The 19,965-nt window shown below is 40.3% G+C and overlaps 1 protein-coding gene across 1 annotated transcript in view; it reads left to right on the top strand.

The window, feature by feature from the left end:
* Positions 1 to 19,207, top strand: part of IKZF3 (IKAROS family zinc finger 3) — an 84,104-nt gene extending 64,897 nt beyond the window's left edge. The window contains exons 9-10 of the mRNA XM_042781106.1: positions 8,070 to 8,186; positions 18,504 to 19,207. Of these exons, the coding sequence (XP_042637040.1) occupies positions 8,070 to 8,186; positions 18,504 to 19,207 (821 nt within the window). The remainder of the gene's footprint in view (positions 1 to 8,069; positions 8,187 to 18,503) is intronic.
* Positions 19,208 to 19,965: the final 758 nt, after the last annotated feature.

Below are 19,965 nucleotides of genomic sequence, written 5' to 3'. Positions count from 1 at the left end.
CCAATGGGAGTCCCTGTGAGTTGGAATCGACTCTGTGGCAATAAGTTTGGTTTGGTTTCAAGGTTCATCCATATCATAGCGTGTATCAGGACTGCATTCCTTTTTATTACTTCTATGTATATTGTCACAGTTTGTTTACCCATTCGTCAGTTGATGGATATTTGGATTGTTTCCACTTTTTGCTTGATTAACTATATTTTTTAAAGGTAACGTATTATCTGGTTAGCAAAAGACGTATAGTAACATATACCAGTAAACACACACATATGCTATATGTCCATCCTGATTGTCCTTGAAATAGGAAAAAAATCAGTAAACTGTATGCTATGAACATGAAGCTCAAAATTATTGATTGTCACCACTTTACTTCTCACCCAGGAATTTCAACTTAGAAAAATTATCCAAAGAAATATTTCAGCTGTCTTCAGGTGATTCAGGAAATGCTGAAATACGGTGGTTGGGTTCATTTGCATTTCGTAGGGTGAGTTGATGGATGCATGCAACAGACCCTACGTTAACTAAGCGAGCCAGGTTTTTTTTTTTTGGAAGCAAACATGTTGCAATGGTAATTTTAGCTTATAAAATAGGTAAAGTCACAGGTCAATCAAGTATAAATACTGCATGTCAGTCAACATAGTACTGTCTTTTATACTTTAAATGGTTCTCATGATTTTTCCTTAAATCCAAAATGAAAAGAATGTTTAAACCAACACAGTATTTTGTCACTGCTCCCTCTATGATTTCCACATCTGTTTCCTTCTTAAAATTGGGAGCCCCAGTCTGGACATAGAGCTTCAGCCTAAGTCAGACGATACAGTACCACCATTGGTACGTCTTACCCTTCATCCCTAACTTAAGTTGATGGTGCTCCGTTGCCACTCTGGATGCAGCATTCATTCATCAAGTGCTTATTGTAAATTGAAATGCAGCCTAATGTGAGAGTCAGGTGTAACAACGTACACCCATGCGGAAGCAGGCCTTTCTGAAAGTAGAATGGTTGAAATGGCCTTGGTGTGGTGACCAGTCTCCCAAAGAATGCAGACGTTGGATGACAGGACTTCTGACCTTGCTAATCAATTTCTTTTTTTCAGATAGCATTTTTTGAGAACCCTATGTGTCAGGCTCTGTGTCAGAACTGCTTATAAGGATGTGTAAGGATTAAGCTCCTCACCCTGAAGAACTCATAAGCCAACAAGGGAATGGGCACTTGATCTATATTAATGTACCACAGAGACATGGGTCATATTGCTATTTCAGTCCAAATTCCTGCCACCAGACGTCATAAGTGACATCATCAAGCTATTCCAATTCTGCTGTCTTAATGGAGTATATATGAAAAGAAGAATATAGAAAACCATGGGCTTCATTTTCTTATTAGTTTCATCCTTATTCTAGAGAAGGACTAACAGCTGGTACAGAGATTCTTCTAGCCTCATTTCACACAAATTATGAATGCTTGGAGCAGGACATATTTTTGTATGACAGTGAGTTCTAAAAATAACGAGATTTTTTGAAGTAATTGAATAATTATATATATTTATGAATCTAGGAGTTAATACCTTTAATCTTCATTCTCATTGTTTCAGTTGAACTAATACAACCATGTGGGTTTCACAATAACCTTGTATTTTTTTATATTAATGTAGCAGAGCAAAAAAAAGTTAAAATATTTTTTAAAAGTTGATTTTCCCAACTGACAATTCTTTTTAAAAATTGATACTATCTCTGAGGGAGTCTTCATTCTACTTGCTCAAAAAGGCAACAGTTTTATGTAACTTTTTGTTAGAACCTGCCTCAGTCTTTGATAGCAATCTCTTGTTAGACAATTCTTATTGCACAATAACACCCCTTTGTTCCACTCTTCATTAGCTACTGACTGACCACACTGTAGAAGAGACAGGAAACATTACCTCTTGTCTGAGCTCCATTTAACACTTCAAAATCTAATAAAGGGTTTTGAACAAACAAACAAACAAAAAAACACAATACATAGTTATAACGGTAATCACTTTGAAATAGAAATTGCATCATGGAAAGAGCTAACTCAAAACCAGACAATAAACTATAAAGGCTTGTGCAGGAAATAAAGGTAGTAATCTCTTCTGTAATTGTGACTTCCCATTATTTTTTTTTTTAACATGTCTTTAAAATCACATTACTAATGAAAATTGGTATTTCTATATGAGGCAGCTGACATAGGAAGATTGATCCAGAATCGGAGTCCTGCTTCTTCTGTGCTCACTTATGAACCTAATGTGCAAATTGTTCCATGCCACCATCCCATATTCCCCACTCCCACCCCTTACAACATTAAACCGCCAAACACCACCCAGGAACGGATTTCCTATTTCGTCATTTAAACCTATTATCTTGTTCCCTTACTATCTTGCCAAACTGGTTTCCCTCCACTTATATTTCTGAGACATGATGTGGCAAGATAACAAGTCTAGACTGTTTGTATAAATGGACAGTTGGGTCCTAAAGTTGGAGCAGAGGACCAAAAGCCAATAGTCCCCTCTCCTTTCTTCTCCACAACCCCCTTTAATTTTCAATGTACTGCCCAAACTCCTCTGTACGCAATCCCAAAGAGATTGTCTAACTCCAGTGTATTTCTCTGTGTTTTATAGGGTTCTCGTTAAGTAGTAGTGTACAGTAGCTGTCCAACAATCGTGAGACAAAAGACTAACAACTAGGGAAAGGAAATGAAAGTGTGCCATATTCAGTAGAAATTTTAACCTTTGCCCAATTAGCCGATTAGAAACACAGTTAACTCTGTAAAGTTGCACTTAATCTCTGGAACATGTTCACATGTACAATGAGGGTTGAGACCTTGGAATTGATGTTTTTGTGAGAGATTTATTGGCCCAGGGAAGGTGTGGGTGAATGGGAGTCCTCTAGATTACCTTCAGAAGATTTCTTTCATTCTAACCACAGATGTAGAAACAAGAGTCTCTGCTCATGCCTCAAATTATGTGTCCATCCATAAACATTCTGGAATTTTATTTTTCTTAATGTCAGGAATTTTGTCACTGTTTTACAGAGTAAGATGTGTCTGGAAATGACTGTTAAGACAAACTTGGTGGGTAATGAGGGATAAAAGTTGATGTTATCTCAGAAGTTGACATTTAGTGACGTGCCCTAATTACGTGATTTAGGTCAGTGCATCCACGCTTCAGCGTCCTCCCAAATAGAGAGGATATTGATTACATGTCCTCAAGAAGCTGCTTGTTGTAGCTGATAGTGACTTTGTAAATGTAGACAGTCACTGCTGAGAGATAAATGAGAAAACTAGACTGGCATCATGATGCTTGGAGTAAGTCCTGGGACTACACGGACATATCTGTGGGTAACAGTTAGACCATTTAAGGAGTGACTGCAAGAGACTAATAAGAATAGTGGTGAAATGCGGATAAAAGATAAAAATTCCCAAAGCGCTGTTTTTCATTCTCATTACACTGTGAATCCCCCCTTTTTTTTTTTTTAATAATAGCAGTGGAAGTGGGTAGACCTGCCTGGATTTCATACCCTCAAAATGGGTTGAATCAGAATGGATGTTTCCTAGTCAAAGCACAAACTTAGCTGCCTCTCCCAGGCTTCTAGGAAAAAGTGTCTTTATAACAGCCTCAGGAACTTATTTCAAATCCCAGGCCTTTGTCTTTCACCTCTCTGTTTTGGGGTTCCGAGTAGTGCCACATCTGGTGGTGGTTTGTGTAAAAGGAAATAATTTATATAATAGTTTCCTGTTTGGTTATTTAAATCCATCCCCGTACTGGACAGAATTTGACCCATTTAACTGAATACCAGTGTCCTGTCACCAGTAATTTACAACCGTTGGTCAGCAGAGTCACAGTACTTTATCATTAGCCCCAAAGCCTCCCAGGCCCCTTATTCTGACTCTTCTTAATTACATTCACACGAATAGTGTTGTTAATAGCTTAAATGCCGGAGATTTTATTTCTTTAGAGCATAGAATTAGTTTTTACAAGAATCTCATAAAGTCTAGTAAATATGGTCGTTATCACCATCCTCTTTCTCTTTCTTATTTTTAAAGCCAGATTTCATTTTATTTTTTTAAAAAACTGAGCTTTATAATTTATTTTGTAATAATCAGTGCAGTTTTTTTAAGAGATGCACAATAACAGAATGAAAAATATTTAATACTTTTCATTTTCCTTTGCTAAACTGCTGTTGGTTGCCTCACTCTGGCCACACTTGGTAGTCTTCCCTTGGAGGGTTTTCCCTGTCATTTACTGCAGAGGTGGCTAGTTTTCTCTGTGGGATGTCCGTTTGTGGTACTGAAAGTCTGAGAGACTGTGGCATTTGTGGCATTTGTATATATTAGAATCTCTTCACACAGCAAATACATCATAGTCTTCAACTATGGGATGAGTATTGACAATTTCCAAATCTGTGTATATATTTGGGGGATGGAAATACATTCTTCTGTCATCACTTGCTTTGGTCCCTGGGTGAGACAAACAGTTAATCCACTTGGCTGCTAGCTGGAAAGTTGACAGTTCAAGTCCAGCCAGAAGTGCCTTGGAAAGAAGGCCTAGAGATACACTTCCAAAAATTAGCCTTTGAAAGCCTTGTGGAGCACAGCTCTGTTCTGATACACATGGGGTCACCATGAGTCAGAGTCAACTTAATGGCAACTGGTTTGGTTTTTACTCTGATCTCTTCAACTTTATTTCAATTTCTTCTTCCATGGGGAGATTAAAATGTATGAATACTGGATTTCAGTTTGTTGTGGTGGTGGTTGTGTGACTTCAAGTCAATTCAAACTCATAGCAACTCTGTAGGACAGAGTAGAACTGTCCCATAGGGTTTCCAAGGCCATAAATCTTTACAAAAGTAGACTGCCACATCTTTCTCCTACATATGTGTGCTACTAAGTTTAAATTATTTACTATCTGACCCTTTATAGGAAAAGTTTGCTGAAGTATAGTTTAGGGATACTGTGTGTTAAAGTTTAAAGGCTTATATTTGAACAGCTAGTATGTCTTTAAATTTATTTGTTTGAACATTTTGTTGTAGTTTGGGTGAGTTTTTACAAATCGCATCAGTTTCCCATTCAACAATCTATACACATTTTGTTGTATGACATTAGTTGCAAACCCTTCAGTGTAACAGCACTCTTCCTACTTCCCTGCTGGGTTCCCCGTTTCCGTCCCCCCATCTTTCCTGCCCTTTCCTGCCTTCTGCGCTTTTGTTTTTGGGCAAATGCTGCCCTTTTGGTCTCATATGGTTAATTGTTCTGAGGAGTACAATTCCTCACGGGTATTATTGTTCACTTTATAGGTCTGTTGATGGTTTGGCTGAAAGGTGATCCCCACAGGTGGGTTCAGTTCCAGGTTTGAAGGGTGCCTAGGACCATAGTCTCGGAGTTGCACCAGTCTCTATGAGACCAATGAGTCTGGTCTGTCTTATGATTTTGAATTTTAATTTTATTCTACATTTTTCTCCTAGTCTGTCCAGGACTTTGTTGATCTTGATTGATCCCAACAGAGCAGTCATAGTGGTAGTCAGGCATCATCTAGTTCTGGTCATAGGATAGTGGAGGCTGTCGTTCACGTGGTCCATTAGTCCTTTGGGCTAATTATTTCCTGGAGTCTTTTATTTTCTTCACTTTTCTTTGCTGTGACAAAAGAGAAACCAGTAGTTGCATCTTAGATGGTCACTTACAAGCTTTTAAGATCGCAGTTGCTGCTTACCAAAGTAGGACATAGAATTTTGTCTTTGTGGACTAAATTATACCATTTGACTTACATGTCCCCAATACATACAGAGTCCTAAAGCCTCAAGCCCAGTATCTCAGTCCCTCAAGGTATTTGATTATAGCTAAGAAGTTTTTATACCTTTGCTTCCTGTATGCCCTACTACATAAATTTGCAGCACATACAAATATGTATGTAAAAATACCCTCTGCCAAAGCTGTATATTTACTTGTGAGTGTACTCCCATATACCATCCCACACCTGTTCAGCTTGCATGTTTACCTGTGTATCCACTAGTGAACTAGTATTCGTTACTTCTGTTACTGCAGGATTGTGTGTGTAATAGTATGCACTGTTGTTGCTTTTTACTCTCGTGGACCTCCCAATGTCTTCCTTTGCCTTGGTTGTATTATGCTGATCTCTCCTTTATTGTATATTGCTTTTCCCTTCAATATATGTCTACTGTTTAGTTAGTGATTTTTCCCTTCCTCCCCCTCCTATGCCCTGGTAACCATCAAAGAATGTTTCTTTCTATGTATGAACCTTTTCTTGACTTTTTATAGTAGTGGTCTCATAAAGTATTTGTCCTTTTGTGAGCGACTTATTTTACTTTCCACCACTCATCTGTCAGTTTGTCATACAGTGGTGGCTTGTGTGTTACAATGATGCTAGAAGCTGTGCCGCTGGTATTTCAAATACCAGCAGAGTCACTTCACTCAGCATAATGTCCTCCAGGTCCAGCCATGTTGTGTTGCATGGGTTCATCATTACTCTTTAACTTTGTGTCATAGTCCATGTGTGTATGTACTATAGTTTGTTTATCCATTCATCCGTTGATGGGCACTTAGGCTATTTCCCCCTTTTTACTATTGTGAATAGTGCTGCACTGAACATGGGTGTGCATACATCTATTTGTGTCATGGCTCTTAATTTTCTAGAATGTATTCTTAGTAGTGGGATTGCTGGATCATATAGTATCCCTATTTCTAACTTTTTAAGGAAGTACCGTAACATTTTCCACAGTGATTGTATTATTTTACAGTACCACCAGCAGTGTATGAGAATGCAAGTCTCTCTGCAATCTCTCTTTAAACTTTAGACATAAGCTCTTATTGGGGACTGCCTGCTGTCCCAAGGTAAATTTTACTACATCTGGTAGCGTAGTGCCTAAGGCACTTGACTGCTAACCAGAAGGCTGGCAGTTCAAACCCACCAGCCGCTCCTTAGAAGGAAGATTGGGCAATCCCCTTCCGTAGTGATACTGCCTCAGAAACCCAAGGAAGGGTCGCTATGAGTCGGGTCTGACTCAACGGCACATAACAACAACAATAACATGCCAGTATGCTAGTTTAGTTGATTATGTGTTGGCACTCTTTGTATATCCTCTTCTAAATGGTTCTCAATTTTCACTGCTAAAGAGCTTTGAATATACTGTTGCCTATACTAGAGATCCTAACTGAATGGTTCTAAGTGGGGCCTGGCCATAGCCTTTTCTTACATGCTCTCCAGGTAGTTCTGATACTCAGCCAAGTCTGAGAGCCACAGACACACTCTATTCAGAGGTCTATTCATGTATTGACAGTTTGCCCATATTCCAGGCAGTTTTTATTCACATTTTTTCATTACAAATATAATAGAGCTGCATTATACAAATTGTTCTTTAATTTCAAGACAGAAGTATTGCTCAGGGAAATATTAGCTGAGACAATTTTGAAATGTGAAGAGCATATGAAACAGATAACACAGAGCCCAGAGAAATAGAATTTAAAAGATAGGCACTGAGAGGAGCATGCTGGGGAAAACAAAAAGAAAAGGGAGAAAAAAAAAAAAAAAAGAATTTCAGTACACAAATCACTGAGTAGATTTCTTGCTATCTGGGTAAATATATCTGTTTTCAAAAGTGCTATTAACATCAACAGAGCAGTAAATCTAGGACACCATACTTTTTTTTTCAAAGTTGTTAAGAAGAATTATATCAGACTGCAGGTGTCACACGCAGAGTTACTCAGAATCAGAAAGAAGGCTGATCAGGGGTTAGAAGATCTCCATCTATCTATCTTTTTGCAACCAACCACGTCCAGGCTGTTTATTTAATACTTCCTCTTGCTAATGAAGGTACTGGTTGGGATGGGTCGGGCTTTCCCATCTCAGCATAAGACTGCAAGATTTGAATGTGCCCCTGTGCCGGTTTCACTGACCACAGCAGGTACCCCGGGCAACACTCTGAGCAGTAGTAACAGGTAACAACAGAGTGCATCAAACCTCTGATACTTCTCCTTCTAGCTCATCTCCTTTTCTTTCCATTTACCAACGTGTTCCTTCCCTTCTTCTTTTTACATTTTTCCAAACCAGCAAGTGTGGAGGCAAGACACATCAAAGCAGAGATGGGAACTGAAAGAGCTCTCGTTCTGGACAGATTAGCAAGCAATGTGGCAAAACGAAAAAGCTCAATGCCTCAGAAGTTCATTGGTAAGAATACAAACCTTTTTCCTGCTGCTGTTAGCAGATAGTTTGAATGAGATAACATAGGACAGGCCCTTCCTAGCTTAATCTCTTTAAATAAGGTAGTTGGTTTTCCCTTGTATGCTTTCATTATTCATGGTTCATTCTGATGACTAGAATAAAAGATATTAACTACAGAATCTTAACTACAGATAGTGGGAGTATTTGATGTCCAATTTCCTAAATGGAGTTGGTGTTAAAATTGCTTCTTCTTCCCCTTTATTTGGAATGACATATGTTGCATGCGAGTGTTTATGCAATTTGCACCAGTAAGATATTTGAGATGGCATTTTTTTAATTTTCATGTGTGTGTGTGTGTGTGTGTATATATATATATATATATACATACATACATACACACACACATACACATGATAGATAGATGGAGATAGGTATATTTTATATGTGTGTGTGTGTATATATGTATATGTATGTGTGTTTGTATGTATATATATATATACATTCAAACTTTTTTCATGTCCAAAGATGTATTGCCATAGTTGTGTGTTTTTTTTTTTAATTTGATTGAGTATTGGCTTTAAGGGAAAGTGGTTGGGACAACATAGATTTAAATAACAAGGTTTGAGTTAGTCACATGTCTTAATAGAGTTACTTTTTATGCCACTGGTTTTCACATTGTCAAAAGACACAGCAGAATGAGATGGCTAAAAACTAATTATGTTCATTAAAGTGTTAGGACTGCGGAATGACAGAGATAGTTTTCTAAACTTTTCCAGATGTTTACATAAATGCAATCATGATAATTTAAAATAGATTTGTATATTTGAAGTTTGCAGCTGAATTGAATGCATCAATTTTGCTATAAACTGAAAGCTAGTCAGTGATACTGAACAAAAATAGTTATCAACAAAAATAGACCTCCCTCCACACCAATAATATTTTAGAAACCTGTCAGTCTCTTTTTCCAAAGCTACTTGCTGCAGTTGATTTTCCACTTCAGTCATTTTGTGTTTATTCTTTTCAAAAACTTGTACAGGCATTAAGTGCTTGCTTGATTTTAAAATCTGGTTAGATTTTACTCTGGTCCAGATCGTTTTAGATGTGCAGGCATTCTGTGTGAATCACAGATATATTGATAGAGCCCATATATTTTGGGATTACCTACATAGTATTTCTTTTTTCTTTTTTTATTGGCTGAAAAGTTTTTGTACACTGTCAGTCACTTTAAGAATAAATTGTGTCAGGCTGGCTGAGGTTGGTGCATTTTGGTTTAAACGCATCCGCTCCTCTTTCCCCTCTTCCCTCCCGTCAGTAAGACATGTCAGGGGGACGGGTAGTTATGAAGTGTAGGCACAGTGGGTCAATGGTGGTCCCAAGAAGCTGTCTTAAAACACTCCCCATATATCTTCTGAGCTTTGGTTATGCAGTGAGGTGGTGACTAGAGTACAAAAGAAAGCCTGGATAGTCATTGTATGTAGCAAGATGGGAACGTTTTGATCTTACAAATCACTGAAGCTAATACAGATATACAGATTAGAAATGTGGGGAGAGATGGCGGGGGAGGTAGCGTTATGGTCAATGCATTTTGGTCTATTATAAGAACTAAAGTATAGGAGAAGGTACCTAGTTCTTACAGCTGCCTTAAACTTTTAGTTGAGCTAAAGACCCATCTCAGTTTAAGTCATTTTGGTATTTTCATGGATTTAAAACAACGTGTTTCATATAACCAAACCCAGGCCATTTTTGCCTCTTGCTACAAAACCTCAGGGATCTGTTCCGCTTGTTATCATTTCTACTAGAGAGTTTTCACTCCTTCATTTCCAGACTCATGAGAAGTGCTGATTTTGTAGGTACTGATTTCTCTCATCTCCTGAACCATCATGTTCTCGCTGTGCTGGAATCAAGAAACCCAGTAGAGATAGCTCATAATTTGAGCTGAGATAGCAACCTCAGGACTCTAGGGCCCAGAATAACTGGGGGAATTTTTTTTTTTTTTTTTTTTTTGGTAAATTGTGGTATTGTGCAATAGAAAAAGAACTGGTCTGAAAGAGTCCTGGATTAGAAGTCAGAAGACCCAGGTTCCAATTCTAGCTCTGTCATTTCTTTCCTGCATGTGCTTAGACAAATCATATCACCTTTCTGGGCCTCTGTTGACTCATGTGTGAAAGGAGGAGACTGGATAGGTGGGGAAGTGATCTGAAAGGTTCCTCCCAGGGCTAACATTCTGCAAGTCTGTGAGAGAAATCTAAGGCAGCAATTAAAACCACTTTGTTTCTAAAGTCCATGTGTGGGGTAGCTTTTTTTCTTGAGATGTATACAGATAAGGTATTTATTATTATAAATCATATTACGTGTTTTAAAGTTTTTTTGAGGAAAATGTTAAATCTGAGGATCTACAAAACAGTTGTATTTGCTGAACTTTCATATATTTTACTTAGGATAGCACTACGTGCAGGTGGTCATAATGCTCCCCTGGTGTATGTGACGGTCTTGTTCCTGGGCCCTGTTCTAACCTAGCAGTAACATACCCTGAACCTTTATTTTAAGAGGAAGAAATGTAATAAAAGAAACCCCTGGAATCATTTAACTGAATCAACCTTTGCAACAGAAAATCAAACTTTATAATAGTAATGTCAAGGGGGAAAAAAAGGGAAAGCTATCTGTGACACAGGGTGTGAGATGAAGAGATGAAGTGACTTGGGGCTGGTCTTCTCTCCCCTCCCCTCCCCTCCCCTCTCCTCTCCTCCCCTTCCCTCCCCTCTCTTCTCTCCTCTCCTCTCTTCCCCTCTCCTGTCCTCTTTTCACCTCACCTCTCCATGTTCTCCTGTATTTCCTCTCCAAGGCATCAGTTTCTGAACAGATTCAGCTGCCAGGGAAATGCCAATGGGTAAGGTGTGAAGGAAGAATGAGTCACTCCCTTTAATCCTTGCTGACAGTTGCATAGCACTCAAACCAACCTTGGCTTCCCTGACCTCTTGAACTGTGAGGGTAAAGGTGAAATTACACCATCAGGTCAGCTTGTGACTCTCCTGGCAGACGAGAGGTATCACCAGTAGGCAGCACTTGGCTCCTTTAGAGATGGACTGGAGAAGGGGGACAGATTGGATTAAGCCTAAATGTATTTAGAAACAGATAGCATGCCTCTGTGAAATTAAATTGCCCAAGTAGAAGAAAAAGGAAACCATTTTTTGTCTAATTCTCCAAAAAATGTTCTATCAGTTTCTGTGAAATAGGAAATAAATGGACACACATCCATCAAATCACCATCTTAACATCATCAAAATACTACTTCTTAGCTACTTTTCTCAGAGGACAAGAAGACCTGACTTTTCACATCTTTTAGGGGTTTTCCTTCCTCTGAATCTTGTTCTCCTGCTTTGAACTTATTTGACTACTTCCTCAAATCCCTGACTCAAGATGGGGTCCACATTTCTATCCTAGAGGAAGGGAGGGAAAATTACTCTATTTCTGTGTATTTGTTTTTCCTGATTTTCATTATTTTCCCAAAAACAGATGTGTTATTCAGACTAAAGTGGTTATTATAGCATCTCATTTAAAATATATGTGTGTGTGTGTGTGTGTGTGTGTATTACTTTATTAAGGGACGTTTTCATGTTGAAAAGAGCACGAAAAAAGATCTCACTCACCATGGTAAACATGTTAGTGAGGTTTTGACACTTGAGCAAACACCATCACTTCTCCTTGTGAAGTAAGGAATGAAAAATCGTCTGTTTTGGTTAATAGAGTGACAGGAAGCAGTTTTATTACTTGTTTCTAAGAGCAAAAATTATCTTCTCCCATCCCTTCCCAAAGCCTAAAGTCCATAGTCCTGTAAGCATTATAAAGTTGTAGCATTTTAGAGCTTGGAGGGATATTAGAGACCACCCAGTAAAGATCTTTTACTAGTGAGGAAGGATGAGCGGAGAGAAGAGACACAGCTGGTATGTGACAGACTCAGACCAGAACGTGGGACCGTCAGGTGCCACAGCCCAGGGCCTTCCTTCCCCAGGAGGCATCAAGAGCAATGCATGTCATGGCGCCACATAGGCTTTGACAAGGAAAAGTCTGCTCATTGAAAGCTACTGGAAGAACAGCCCCCTGAAGAAAGGCAGTAGTTCTCCCTTAAGGATATGTTTCCTTGAGGAAAGAACTGTCTTCCCCTGGTGACTCCATCAGGACAGATGACATCCAAATGGCACTTCACAGGGTCTCAGAGGACAGAAGCTTCTGCAGCAGCAATATGTGGTCTCCAGCTCAGTTTTCCTCACCACCGCCCCCACAGTGCTCTCTCTTCTGTCTTCTTCCTGCTTCTTGTTCTGTGGCTACCCTCTGTTTTCCTCCATGTGGAAGATGGGCTAGTGATTGTAGTCCTGTTTAGAATGAGATCACAGTCATCATGCTCATCAGATATTCCATTTACCTTATTATCCTGACTTTCTTTTTGGCGGGGTTGGTGGTGGTAATGGACTTGCAGTAAGAGTGAGTGATGATACCTATGCAAAACAGTATGAATGTACCAGCAAAAGCACTTAAGTGATTGAAGGAACTTATGGAAAACCCCATCACGGTGCTATAATGTTGGAGCTGTGTTACTCTTCTGTAGTTCTAATCATTTTGCTCCCTCTTCAGAAACCTTTCCATGGCTCCCTATTGAGATAAAACCCACACAACTCAACCAGACTTCCTTCCCAGCCCCCCACAGGCTGTCTCCACCTTACCTTTTTATCATTTCAACCAGCTAATCATTTGCTTGGGAGCTCTGGTAGCATAGCGTAGTGGCACAAGTCAAAAGGCACTTGACTTTTAATCAGAAGGCTGGCGGTGGAAACCCAAGGAGGGGTCACTATGAGTCAGGTCCAACTGAGGGCACATCACAACAACAACAGATTCTTTGCTTCAGCCACAGTGAACTACTCATCCCACCTCCATGTAATTAGTCTTTTTGAGCTCTATCTGAAACACCCTCCACATCGTCTCTTGTTGTTGTTGTTGTTGTTATGTGCCATTGAGTAGGACATGACTGGTATTGACCCCTCCTTGGGTTTCCAAGGCAGTGTCACTACGGAAGTAGATTGCCCCATCTTCCTTCCAAGGAGTGGCTGGTGGGTTTGAACCGCCAGCCTTCTACGTCTTCCCTTAAGAGTCTTTTAAGGACACCTTGTCCACATCCCCATACCCTGAGTTCTCTCTGTTCTGTTCTCCCTCTGTACTCAAGGCAAGTTTAACAGCCTGCTTTTTTGTTATGTATATGACTGTCACGACTGCCACCACCACTACAGCCTCTCAGATTTCATGGAGACTTGAAAGAATAGAGGAACATTTGTTCCAGATTAAGTGTAGCATATTTAAAAAGTGGTCCATATTTGTCTTTCTCTCCCTGCTCTCTTTGTTCCACCATGTACTACTTAGAGATACTGATTTTTAAAGAAATTGTGTAAATGCTGCACCTCCCTATTGAATCATAAGTTTATGTTTGTATTCCTCAAAGCATCTGACATGGTGCTATGCAAATTGTAATAATAATACTAGATCTGCCACTTACTGCCTGCTTACTTGTACCAGGTACTCTGTTAAACACTCTATAGACATCACACCACCTCTGTGCATCCTAAATCTTGATTACATGTGCTGGTCCATGTGGAACAAAGCACAGTTGCTGTCACCAAGCCTCTTTTTCCTCTACTCATGGAAGCCACCGCAGCTAAGAACCTGAAGTTGCAGTGGCTGTGCAGCCAAAGGCAAGGCAGCAGCAGGAAAACACCAACTAAGGGTCCAACATTTACTGAGGTACACACACCCTCAGACTGCATCCCTGGCTTTCCATATACCAGCTGAATGACCTTGGAAAGTTGATAGGCTGGTTTGTGCCTTAGCTTCTTCATCTGACTAGGAGATGATGATTCACATCTTTTAGGACTGATCTAAAGATAAAATGAGATAATATACACAGTATGTGGGACAGCCCTGGACATATAGTAGGACACAGTAGCTCTTATCAGTAGTATTACTACATCTAAGGCACAGTGGTAGGCACTGTGAAATATAGACCAAAAGGGAATGGATTAAGGTGGTGGATCTTGTTCCTCAACCCTTAAGGCAGAGATCTGAATCTACATACTCTGTTAAGGTCTTTTTTAGCTCTTGTCTGCGATTCGGGTACTTCCAGTTTGAAGCCAGCAACCATATGCCCTCACCACATGGCAGCAAATCAGGTCGGAGAGTTGCTCAGTTTAGAATTGCCAAACCCTAGATACTAGGGATTAAAACCTTTAGAAAAAAATCATAGGTAGGGAAAGCCAACCAAGCAGCCTTGGTTTCTAAACTTAGGACTTGCTGTTGCCGTTTGTATTTTCATTGGAAGAAGGCCTCTAATTCAGCCTGTAGCTGGTATCATGAATCATTCAAAGGTGTGGTGCAACTTTGACTAGAAACTGGACTAGAGGCTCCGTGCGGGTTTGGAAGCAGTTACACTCTTGTGGTTTGACTAACCTTTTTTATGAGTGTGTTACTAAAGAAACGTGAGCTCTTGGCTTTTCAATTACTGTAGCTTACCCCTGCTGAGTTTCATACACATTGAGTCATCGTGTCTACAGGTGACTGATAATCATCTGCACCGCTCCAGTTACCGTAACTCGGAGATGAGGGGATCTGATGATGGCAGGTTGTGTGCACGTGAAGCTCTGAGGCTGCCCCATCTTCTTAACAATGAACAATGTTCTGCGCTAACCACAGAGCTCAGTCGCCTGTTTCCACTCATCCAGGTTTTTTTATTTTTTCCTCTTAACGTGTGCTTCTGGCAACGTTAGCACTCAGCTATTTTCTGACATAAGCTGCAGGTGGTATTGGCTGTGAAACTGTAGGGCTAGTTAAGTAAAGCAGCTATTGGGAGAAAAGATAGTAGCAGGGTTTGTGATGTGCCTGCCCCACCCCGGAAACTTTCTGGGCCCTCTTCATTAGGTGAGAAGATAAAAAGGGGTCCCTGATATTTGGGGAGTTGAGTAGAGCTGGTCACATTGGAAAACTATAAGTTACCTTGAAAAGACCAAGAAACCAAACTTCGTCACTTCTGTGGCCCTCTGTGATGTTAGCTGACTTTCGAGTTTTCTGTCGTATTCTTACAGATGGTCTTAATCAAAGACATATCCAATCTGGAAGTTGAATAAGAACCATTGATTGCTCTAGCGAACTTTTCTGTTGCTTGTTAGGGAGTTGCAGGGTGTTTCTCTTTGCATATTTTTTTCCTCTCCCTCAGGTATTTATCTAGAAGCTATCACCTTAGCCTTAAGGCGGTGGAGATGCAGGGGCCACTGGTCTCTTTGGTTCCAATTTACTCATTGCTGTTACATTAATATCCTGAAAATTACATTTGACCATGAGTCTCTTGCTTGAGGACATATAGTGGTTTGTTGCTTGTTCAAGTCCAAACACTGTGGTTGGTCACTCAGAATACCCATCATTTGGCCCCACCATATTTATCTTTTTTCAGTGTTTCCCAAAATGTGGGATGCAAACTGCCAGGAGGCACACAGGATGTTTAAAAAACTTGGTCCACATGGTAAGAAAGTTACTTTAAGTCCTCTTTCAATCATACCAAAGAAAAAGATTTAGACTTAAATTGATGCTAGTTGCTTCTAACATTAATCTTTGTTTTTAACAAAGAGAGAGTGATCAAAGTTTTCTACTCACAGTAGTTTTATTAAAATACAGTATTATTTATTAAAATTTAATAAAGTGCTGTTTCATTGTCTTTATTTTTCATAATTACCTTCTATTTATGGCAGGCAATTCTGGTATCTGTTTGTATTGGTGATATAAAGCTTTCTTACAATTTTTCCCCTTAATTTTAGCAAAAAAAAAAAAAGAAAGTGAGCTGATTTAAACCACCACCACCATCCTAACATTTCCCAAGTGCTTTCAGTGTGCCTGGCACTGTTCTAAGTAGTTCCCAATGACCCCGTGACATAGGTACAGCTTTTATTCCCATTGTATACGAGGACATGGCAGCGCAGATTAAGCAGCTTGCCTAATGTCACACGTTTAGTAAGGGATGGCGTTAGCTTCAAACCCAGCCCATCTGATTCTTCAGCACAGGCTCTTGACCACACTACCCTGGTGTGTGGATATGTTCGAATGTGAAGAAATACATGAATAAGTTTGAGAAATACTTTATTTCATGCTTCTTGATACAACGTTAGCCAGATTCTCTTACCCTTCCCTACTCATGTCCTATGTATCCCACCTCCCTGCTTTCATTCATGGCCCCTCTCTAAATCTTATTGTTGTTGTTAGATGCTGTCTAGCTGGTCCCCAACTCATGGCAACCCTGGGCACAATGAAATGAGACACTGTCTGGTCCTGTGTCATTCAGTGATGGACTGTGGATCAGACTGTGGTAATCCTTAGAGTTTTCATTGGCTGTTTTTCAGAAATTGATAGGCAGGCTTTTCTTCCTAATTCGTCTTAGTCTGGAAGCTCTGTGAAACCTGTCCAAATCATAGCAAGGTGCAAGCCTCCATTGACATATGGGTGGTGTCTGCACAGGAGGTGCATGGGCTGGGACCTGAACATGATCTCTCGTGTGGAAGCCAGAATTCTACCGCAGAACCACCGCTGCCCCATCCTCTGTCCTTAGAATGGCTGAAATCTAAAACTTGAAAATCTAAATCTTAACCATTTCATCAAGACCCGTTCATCCATTCATCTAGATTTTCCCAGAATGCTTTCTCTTCCCTAACTACTCTTGAATTTTTTTTGCATTTCCTTTCACTTAAATATACAGTTTATACCAAAAGGTCTTGCCCCTGTACGTGTGTGTATATATATATATATATATTTTTTTTTTTAATAGAAGTCATGTTACTCTCTGCTGGAATTTAGAATGAAATCAAAGGCCTTCATAAAGCAAAGCAGCCCAACCTGTTTACAGCTTTTAATATACAATTTTTCTGTCGTTCCATATATGCAGGTTTTATTTCTCTCCCATTGCACTGGAGACACCTCAGAAACAGGAACCAGTTATTCTGGTCCTTTTATTTTCTTATATATTTGTTTGCTTTCATTAATGAGCCTTTTACTTTTGGGCACTGACAGATTTTTAAATTGCAACAGGCCTAGGAATGAATGGTACAGAAAAGAAGGATATGGTTCAGCAAATGTCTCTAGAATCCAGGGTCTAAAGAATAAAAAAGCATCAGCAACAACCTTAGCCTCACTTCCAGCACTTGATACAAGCTCTATGCTTTCTCTTCCCTCCACCAGCCACTCACCACTGAGCTCAGTGGCCGTCATTGCAGACCCTGTTCCTGCCTTTACTGTGGTCAGAGAGCCTTCTAACACACAGCACCCACACGCTCTGAAGGTGGCTAAACTCTGTTTTCAAAATCTCTCAGCAGTTTGACATAAGAAGCAGGAGAGGGTAACCACAAATAAATTTTATCACTTAAGTGTGAGTTAGGTCCTAATGACCGATCTCAGCTATGTATGATCACATACATGTTGACACATTTTTTGAGCAAAAATGTTTCATGTTATGAAATGAATAGTTTTCCTAAAACCTTCTGCATTTGAAGCTCTTTTACTGCAGTATCTGTCAGTGTGGTGACCGGCGTGTTTTGAGTGGTAGCTTGGAGCTTTTGGGTTGTTTTCCTTACCTCTCACTATTTAAAAACCTGTCAAGGCCATTCACTGAGCAGCCCCACTTTTGTGGCATTTGCATCCCCTTGACTATCTAATATAGTCTGGTGGCATAGTGCCTAATACATTTGACTGCTAACCAGAAGGCTGGAGGTTCAAACCCACCAGCCACTCCTTGGAAGGAAGACTGAGCAATCTACTTCCATAGAGATACCGCCTTGGAAACCCAAGGAGGGGTCACTGTGAGTTGAAATCAAATCAAATATGGCAAGCAGAAAATAGCAAACAGAAAATAAGAGGTTGGAAGTTGACTGTGTTTTAAGAGTTCATAAACGATGTGTGAGGCATTCATGCTTCCATACACTGGGGGCTCCCTTGCCCCTCTAAACTCCATCCTATGCCTTTGCTTCGTTTTCTCCTCCTCTGTTATATGCAGTGGACACACTGTGTATTGGTCCCAGCCTAATGGCCTCTGGCCCTCCCTTTTGCCTGTAGGCTTATTTTGACTGTAGAAATGTATTGCTACAAGCCAGCATCTCCTGAGCCTTCAGCATTGTATGGAAGGAACATTCTTCTGGGGATGGGTGATCCTTCACTTTTTATTTTTCCCCCTTCTTCTGCTTCACTTTTTGAGAACTTTGGGAAGTAATTTTTGAAAGTCTCTGTAACCCTTTCTTTCACCTGTTCTAGGTGAGAAGCGCCACTGCTTTGATGTCAACTATAATTCCAGCTATATGTACGAGAAGGAGAGTGAGATGATACAGACCCGAATGATGGACCAAGCCATCAATAACGCCATCAGCTATCTCGGAGCAGAAGCCCTGCGTCCCTTAGTCCAGACACCACCTGCTCCCACCTCAGAGATGGTTCCAGTTATCAGCAGTATATATCCCATTGCCCTCACCCGTGCTGAGATGCCAAATGGTGGCCCCCAGGACCTGGAGAAGAAGAACATGCACCTGTCAGAGAAGAGCATACCTTCTGAAAGAGGTCTCTCCCCCAACAACAGTGGCCATGACTCTACGGACACTGACAGTAACCACGAAGAGCGTCAAAATCATATTTACCAGCAAAATCACATGGTTCTTCCTCGGGCCCGCAATGGGATGCCACTCTTGAAGGAGGTCCCCCGTTCTTATGAACTCCTCAAGCCCCCACCCCTCTGTCCAAGAGACTCCATCAGAGTAATCAGCAAAGAGGGGGAGGTAATGGATGTGTATCAGTGTGACCACTGTCGCGTCCTCTTCCTGGATTATGTGATGTTCACTATTCACATGGGTTGCCATGGCTTCCGTGACCCTTTTGAGTGTAACATGTGTGGGTATCGAAGTCATGATAGGTATGAGTTCTCATCTCACATAGCCAGAGGAGAGCACAGAGCCATGCTGAAGTGAATATCATCCTAGAGAAGTGCCTAAGTATTCCACATCATTCTTAAGAACCGATACCCCTACCTATCAAATCACTCCAAAACTAACTCAGTTCCAAACTCCTTTCCATACTGTTTTGAGGATCCAAAGAGTCCATGTTCACAAGGGCAGCCAGAGAAATATTGTCTTCATTCAGAAATTGTTTGCAACTCTTCTGTGATACCACTTTTGTGAAACCTTTGTTTTCCCGTCAGAGACTTGAATTTTATGATATTTAAAAGCCAGTGAATTATTTGGTCATTACCTCTTGCAGTAGTAGAATGGCTAGGCATCCACTGAAGGTCGTTGCCTGTCAGAACAGTCCCCCAGTTGTACTGCATGGGACATTCTTTCTGAGATACACCAGCCATATGTGGAAAAAGCCTTTTGGTCAAATGCCCAAATCCACAGAGACAAACAGCTGACCAGCTGACCTTGCTGGGAAGCCTTGCCCTTCTGCACTTAACACAAAGCTGAGGGGTTGGGATATAGTTTCCCCATCTCAAATTATAGTCTAAGGAAAAAAACAGCCATAACATAAGTATCTGTTACCGGTAACTGAAGACTGTATTCTCCAACCATCAGATCCATCCGCTGTCGACGCACAGGTAAAATAATAATAATAACAACTCATCTGATGACACTTCTGCTTCCATCTTTTACCCTCCCGTCTTCAATTAAAAGCTGCTTTGGGTTAAACCAAATGTCTTTAGGAAAAATTCTATACCAGAAGAGCCAGTGGT

The sequence above is a fragment of the Orycteropus afer genome, unplaced genomic scaffold (genome assembly GCF_000298275.1).
Source record: "Orycteropus afer afer isolate SDZICR_OR568_19922 unplaced genomic scaffold, OryAfe1.0 scaffold00085, whole genome shotgun sequence".
In the NCBI taxonomy this organism is placed as follows: domain Eukaryota; kingdom Metazoa; phylum Chordata; class Mammalia; order Tubulidentata; family Orycteropodidae; genus Orycteropus; species Orycteropus afer.
Note: the sequence above shows the minus strand (reverse complement) of the source record. Positions and strands in the feature narration are given on the sequence as shown.